At 34.8% G+C, this 7,213-nt stretch overlaps 2 protein-coding genes across 2 annotated transcripts; both read right to left on the bottom strand.

Moving 5' to 3' along the window:
* Positions 1-334: 334 nt before the first annotated feature.
* On the bottom strand, positions 335-1,756 carry LOC127073412 (uncharacterized). Its single transcript, XM_051014563.1, has one exon. It carries the CDS (start codon positions 1,026-1,028, stop codon positions 552-554), a length of 477 nt encoding a protein of 158 aa, XP_050870520.1. The 5' UTR covers positions 1,029-1,756; the 3' UTR covers positions 335-551.
* Positions 1,757-1,943: 187 nt separating this feature from the next.
* LOC127073411 (uncharacterized) lies at positions 1,944-6,054 on the bottom strand. Its single transcript, XM_051014562.1, has 9 exons — positions 5,703-6,054; positions 5,496-5,557; positions 5,331-5,385; positions 5,084-5,182; positions 3,865-3,951; positions 3,532-3,648; positions 3,072-3,164; positions 2,461-2,491; positions 1,944-2,368 (listed from the first exon to the last, which is right to left on the bottom strand). The coding sequence occupies exons 1-9, from the start codon at positions 5,796-5,798 to the stop codon at positions 2,178-2,180; spliced, it is 831 nt and encodes a 276-aa protein (XP_050870519.1). The 5' UTR covers positions 5,799-6,054; the 3' UTR covers positions 1,944-2,177.
* Positions 6,055-7,213: the final 1,159 nt, after the last annotated feature.

The raw sequence follows: 7,213 nt of genomic DNA, 5'->3' as shown, positions 1-7,213 counted from the left end.
TGTTGAGGGTGACAATAACTATGATTATTGAATTGTTTCAGCTTTGCTCGGTGAAAGAGAGAAGAATTATACATTTTTCCGCCAACAACTTATCAAAGAGTTAAAGACTAATAAATAATCACACACATCGCTATATGGAAAAAAAAAAAGAACATTTTGAAGATCACACATGTTTCAATTCATTCAATAGTACTCGTTAGAAACATATTACGTTATAGAGTTAAAGTTTACTTTTTGTTTGTGCACCTCCTCAGAATAAAAATAAAAATGAAAAACAACAAATTTATAAGAAAAAATATCAATAAACAAGATAATTTATCGAAATAAAAGAAGATTTAACTCAAACAACAATTGGACTTCTAATCATTAACTGTTTCCACTTCTTCATTCTTTTCAGTGATATTGGATCCCTTAATAAACACAAAAAAAGAACTATGTTACAACAATATAGGCAAAATGAAAAGAAGAAAAATCAACTTCCAATGAAAATAAAAGAGAACATAGAAACAGAAATATCACTATCAACTCATGACAAACAAATAATCTGAAATTCATGTTGAGCAGAAATCTGGCCTCATTCTCTTCCGAACTGAAATGGAACCTCTTTGATGATCCCTGAAAATCTTGATCTCAGAAGAATCCCTCATATCCTCAAGGCTAACATACTGCTGCTTAACCATCTTTAAGGAATGACACCCTGTCTCATGAATCCAAATATAAGGGTGGCTAGTTTCATCATAGGAATACAACAGATTCTTCAAGCTTCCACCAACACTTCCACTCTTAGGAACATATGTCTTATATATGCTCTTACATTTGAGTCTCTTTGATGACCCCGGCTTCAATGTATGAATCTTCTTCAGTATTGATCCCACCCTTATTTGCAGCTCCACTGGCTTATCACTTAGGTTCCATATCCTCGTCCCGTATCCCGAGCCTCGTGCTTGGTCGCGGAAGCTGTCAAAGCAACCTCCAAGAGATGGAAGGCTAAGACATTGCACTTTCCCCATGAGTGACTGTGACTTCATTTGTTTCTTTGCTGTGGAAATTTCACTTTGCTTTGGATTATAGATGATAACCCAAAAATAAAGTTTAGTTCTTTTGTGAACCAATGTGTATCATTCTTTCTTGTGAAGCAAGCTTACAGTGAGGCTACTGTCAAAGAATAAAATGAAAAAAGTATGTGCTGAGATGCACTTTAGAAGCCTTAGAATTACAGAAATCTGTTTAGCCCTTCTATCAAGGAATTGGTAGGGTCCCTTGCACCACAAGATTGAGCAACAAGAAGACAGTACAAAAGTTTATTGTGACAGAACTTTATAAAATTGGTAGTGTATAGCTTTTCTTTTAGTTTCTTTTTGGTAATAAAGAAGAGACTATTGGCATCAATACTAGGTGTTCAAAAGTTCATGATGAGGTCTCATGTGTTGTTGCCTCACCTTTATCTCAAGGAGGGTTGCTTTTGATTTAATCCAACATGAATAAATAACATTCTTATGTTAAAAATTATTTACTTTTTGTCTGCTGAACTATTTAAAATCAAGATATCCTCGGCATATACACCGATCAAGGAACAGACCTTTAACCAAATAGTAAAGAGACTCAAACATCTACTACTCGTGTCGCACTATGTTGATTCTCTTAATCATTTCTAATTATACCTGAAAGTGTGGCGGCGAAAATTGTAACAAGCATGGCCCAAGACTGTTGATTGCAACAGAAAATCTATATAGTGGTTAGTGTTGGTTGCTGCAAGTTACAGTCTTCCATTTTTTTGTACAAAATTATCAAAATAGGGACCTAAATATGATTTACATTTTTCTTTGCTCTATGAACAACAACCGTGAAAACACTAGCCACCCTAATTACGGTTGGTTAGGAGAGGAGAAAAAACGAGCATAGAGCCACAATCCAAAGTAAAAAGTACAAACCAACACAGAAAATCAGGAATAGTACATACTAGGAACTTTTCTGCTGTTATACATATGCAATGCCCTCATCTTGACTGTATAATTAACCATTTCTAATGTTGGAAGAATACAAATCATAGATAAGTAGCAACTAGCAGCAACTAGCAGCAACTGCTTAACCTTTTTTTTTAGGTAAGAAAAAAAAAACATAAATAACCTTTAGAATGTGGGGGGAGAGTAAGAATTTACACACAGTAGTTTACATGTTTACTGTTGTTGATTGTCGTCTTGATTCTGATCTGTCTCATTAACAAGAGGCCGATTGAGATCTACTAAAGGTTCAGTGACAATGGGCTGTTCTGAGGAAGATGTAGTGTCGCTCATATCTTCTCCAAATTCAGCCAACGCGTTATTTAAAGCAGACTTGGCAACTTTCGTAACACAAATCATCAAAACCACTGCAAGTTGCCAACATTAACACTTCAGCTTGGCTAATCGGAACCGCTACAAGTGTTATCTATATTTTATGCAAGCAAAGAATGTGACTTACCAGATATGACTAGACTCAAAATTATGAAAGCCTGCATCCAAAAGAGAGATATTTATGATATGCCAATTGAAGATAACATTGAATAAATCGCACGTATTCGATCCCGTCAAGATGATCAAAAGATAATACCCTCCATGGTATTTTAGATGTTCATCAGAAGACGATATGTTTAAAAGGCTCATCGATATGGTGACGTCTAGAGTGAGAAAGTGTCTTATATGGTCTATGGAAGATCAATGGTTGAAAATGGTTTGAAACTCTTGATGTCAGTCCTCGCAAGTAGAAGCTCAAAGAATTACTTGTCCTCGTGACTGAGACGGCGACCCAATCAGAACCAGTTTGACAAAAATTAACAAAAACAAATATCAGTGTCCCGAAAACTGAATATATAATCGTTTTCTGTCGATTTTGCCGAATAAACACCCATCATCAGATCACTGTCTCAGCCGAAAGTACGTAGCAGACCCTGAACTTCTACTTAAATGTGGTAACGTCCGCCATCTTTGAAGTTTTGAGCGACTTCCAAGCATCAGCCCACCATAGACAACATAAGAGACTTCCTAACCCTAACAATTTCCCATTAATATGTAATTAAGGATGACATCTCTTACCCAACGAGTGTTTGATAACTCTCCCCCACCTTGCGTCACATCGGATAGGTCTTTGAGTGTTGTTCCAGCATACACAAGTGCCACCGTTATTGGCTGCAAAAGTAACATAGGAGGTATTAAGAAATCGCTGTAACTGAAACACCGTCTACTGAGCTATAATAACACAGAACTTTCTTAAAAAATTATTATTAACACGCGGAACTTAGTTTACGATGCAAACTACCCAGTCTCTACGTTAAACCCAGAGGGGAACAGCAACAGATGCATTAGTTATTGGGTTAAAAAATTGCACCAATGATTTCAACTTGTTTGTGGTTTTAGTCATGAAGATATGATGATTGTATACCAAGATATATAATTCCCAAAATCTAAAACCAAACTTTATAACACATGAAAACAGAAATTTGTTTCTGTTAAATTAAGACCCCAATATATAATTAATCAAGGATGAAGAAGATACCATCATTCCTAACCAGGACGCCAATGCGTATTCCCATAGTGCAACCGGAGTCACGGATAGGAGGTAATTTAACATATTAAACGGTAGTAATGGAACAAGTCGAAGCAGAAACACAATCTGAAAAAGAAGAAAATGTCAGATATTAGTTACAAAACCAAAGTGAAAAAGGATTTATAAGAACAAGCCTTCATAAGCAATGATTTGTATTTTCCATTTATCAATAAAAATATTTTAACTAATTTAAGAGAAGCAATAAAACCATTCATTTTTCTTTTCAGTTTCACCTAACAGCTTAAACTTTTGAGAGAGTTCTATGATATTAACTATACAAACCTTAAAGCCAGATCTCTGAATTGCAATTGACACTGATCTAAATTGTGGATAGTCCTTCAACTTAGCAACAACAAATGATTTCCCAATCTGTACATAGAGACAATTATATGAATAAATAACCTCAGAGGAAACAAATAACTATAAGATGAACCAAAATGCATCCCAACTGGAAGGCAAACTAGATTTAAAGAGTCATGCACATGAAGAAAAAGCATTTGGTACTAATCACAAGAAAAACCTATATTAATGAATATATATGAAGCATGGACATCTCTAGGAGTAGATATGTCTCTGTGTCTGACACCCGTACAACATGTGTCTGACAACTTACACAAGTGTCCCAAATAAAAATAAAAAACTTTTGCTTAGAAACCTTAGACACTTCTTGGACACATCTCACACATAGTTATGAGAATTATAAAGATGTGTCAAAGCAATGATGATCCATGAGGGATTCAAAACATCCTGTTGGAAATTCCTCCTTCATTGTGGTCCGCCCCTAGTCACCTGGTTGCGGCATTTGGATTGTCTTCATTGCAACCTCCAATACACTTATTGTGTTGGTATGTGAAGTGTTTATAACAGGAGTCAATCCTCATCTTACGAGTTGGTTTTGTAAGATTGAGTTAGGACCAACTCACAATTCTAAGTCTCAATTCAGATTGTCTATAGCAGAGAGCCAAAATCCCGCCATACCATCCGCCACCTGGTGGCGTTATCATAGCGGAAAACCCCCCAATAGCGACGGATATTTACCATTGCGGCGAGCCCAAAACCCGCCACATATATCCTTCAGTGTCTTATGTTTATGTTTTTTTACCTTAGCAGTGTCGACGTGCCTATGTTGGAGTTTGTGCTTCATAGATGAATATTCAATATAAACTATTGGAGTAGTTTTGGACTTTTCTAATTCCCAACTACTCCCTCCGTTCCTTTATAAGTGTCACTTTCTTGCAAAAAAATTTGTTTCTTTTTAATTGTCACTTGCAAAGTTCCAGATAGTATTAATTGTAATTTTGTCAAAATTACCACTAGATAATGATTGCAGAGAGAGGAAAAAAGTAAAGTGAATGTAATAAATAATTAAGGGTATTATAGGTAAAAGAAGAATTATTGTTTGAAAAGTAACAATAATGATTAGCTTCCTTAGTATGTGTAAAAAATAAAAAAATGACACTTAAAAAGGAACGGAGGGAGTATAAACTAATGCAAAACTTACTGTTCCACCAAGAAGAAATGCAGCCACAGCACCCATGGTTGCACCAATAGAGTCAGCAATAATGCCAATTGGAAGGCCAAATAGATAACCACCACCAAGCTGAACAAAAAGTATGAAGTTTATAGTAAATACAATTATTTTCCCAAATAATGTCACAATTAAATAAATGGTGCAATGCAATAATGTCACCAAGTTTAAAGAAGTTTAACAGGGTTTCCAAGAAATGTCAGCTCATAGAGATGCTTACGGTAAGTACAGAGGCCGGAACCGCCAATATCGTCAAAGGAATGTAAGCAATTGCCCTGAAAATAACAAAACAAATACAAGTGATTGAGTTCAAAAATTGAATCCACATTAATGACCTAACATTAACAGCCATAAGATTGAACAAAAGACAACATGTTTGACTTACAGAGCAAGGGGACCCCATGCCCCAAGATCACGATCAACCCATATCAAGAAATCGTTCAGAATCTGCAGAGCAAAAATGTGGGTGATTTTCAGGAACGAAACTCCAATGTGATTCAAAGGAATACCTAAATCAGAAATTATCAATTGAACAGAAATGCACCTACCCTAATTGAGGACCCAGAAGTGAAATTAAACAAAAAAAACGAACCTTTTGAATTGGGAGAATCAAGATAGCAGCAATAACAGATGAAATAAGGAGGAGAAGAAGAGTGATCTTTAGAGCAGAGGTCCATGACCAAAACATGTTTTTATCATGCGAATCCGAGGTTGTTTGTTTCAGCAACGTTGACGATAATTAGCGGTAAATAAGATAGAATCATAAACTTGTGTCTCGCATTGAGAATTGTGCCTGCAAATTCAATCATGACTTAGAAATAGAAATCAGTAACGAAAAGGGTTTTGCTTTTGTGGTTTGTCTTCTGCTAAAAATCAACCTAAATTACTTGTTATGACAATTGTCGTTAACGGATGAAAAAAAAGTAAATGTGGGTTTAATTTTAATGGTTTTTTGTTTTTGAATATTTTAAAGACTTTATTCTTTTGTGAGTCAAAAAAGAGTTAAAACTTTTATTTTTGTAACCTTTTAGTGTTAGCTTTTATCTTTGTAGAATTTAATTGAAAAGCATAGGTAATGTCAACAAAAAAAAAAATTATACCACCGGTTAATTGAGTTGAATGTTAAAAAATATTTGATTTTTATTTAAATCATTTTTAAAATAATACAAATAGATGATAAATTGATGGTATAAAATATTTATATTGACAACTTATGTTATAAATTTTTAAAATTATTAAAAGTATATTTTAATATTCTATTTTACAATATGTAACACATTTGAAGAAAAAGTTTAGTATATCTATATAAAAACAATATATAACGGTTTATAGAAAAATATTCATTCTTATATTTTTGTTATATAAAGGTAAATATTGTCTTTACACGTTTTTCAAAATATTTTTTATTATATATTATATTATATGTATTAGAATAATTTTATTATGCTCCAAAAAAGAAAACAAAGATAATCTATAAAGAAAAAGGAAAAATCAAACACATCGGCGAGGACGAGCTTTATAGTGAGATTGTAGGTCGTCAAGATTCGATGATAGGTCGTCTGAAGTGGTCCTCACTTGCCTAATAAACATGGGTGATGACGTGTGACCATGCATAGTTGACTCGGGATAGAGACCATGAGGGAAACAATTTCCCCAGCGATTCTAGGGAGACCAAGTCTCCTTTGGCCACACCCCGTGGTCATAGAATTAGGGTAAGTCACTCCCTAGCTTTCCATCCCAAGCACAAGGAGCCTATATGTATGCATCATTCTCAAAATGAGACGGGTCTCCAATTTTTTTTCGAAAAAGCTACATACAAAATTTTTCACCACTCTACGTGAGTTAGTCATAACCACTGTCAAAGCATTGTAAACACCACAGACAACTCTATAAACATAGAGCTACCCTCATTGTAATTTTTTAGTAAATGTAATTGGTGTCCACCGTGACGCTCTGGTAAATATGGTATGCACCACCTTCTTATCCAACGATCAAGTTGTTGTCCACCTCTTAAATCCCTTCCAATATGGTGAACCGGCGAGCAAGGACTTCAGTTATCGGAAACTATGGCGACAACCATAAGGTGTCCTTAAAATCCAAAAG

This window comes from Lathyrus oleraceus, chromosome 4 (assembly GCF_024323335.1).
Source record: "Lathyrus oleraceus cultivar Zhongwan6 chromosome 4, CAAS_Psat_ZW6_1.0, whole genome shotgun sequence".
Classification (NCBI taxonomy): Eukaryota; Viridiplantae; Streptophyta; class Magnoliopsida; order Fabales; family Fabaceae; genus Lathyrus; species Lathyrus oleraceus.
This window is presented reverse-complemented; position numbering and strand designations above follow the sequence as displayed.

Excerpts from the sequence above, each read along its gene's own strand:
- LOC127073412 (XM_051014563.1), bottom strand. The coding sequence starts at position 1,028 with ATGAAGTCACAGTCACTCATGGGGAAAGTGCAATGTCTTAGCCTTCCA.
- LOC127073411 (XM_051014562.1), bottom strand. The coding sequence starts at position 5,798 with ATGTTTTGGTCATGGACCTCTGCTCTAAAGATCACTCTTCTTCTCCTC. Across the intron at positions 5,183-5,330 it reads TTCCGGCCTCTGTACTTACC|CTTGGTGGTGGTTATCTATT; the intron begins GTAAGCATCTCT and ends CTTTTTGTTCAG. Across the intron at positions 3,165-3,531 it reads CGTCCTGGTTAGGAATGATG|CCAATAACGGTGGCACTTGT; the intron begins GTATCTTCTTCA and ends TTACTTTTGCAG.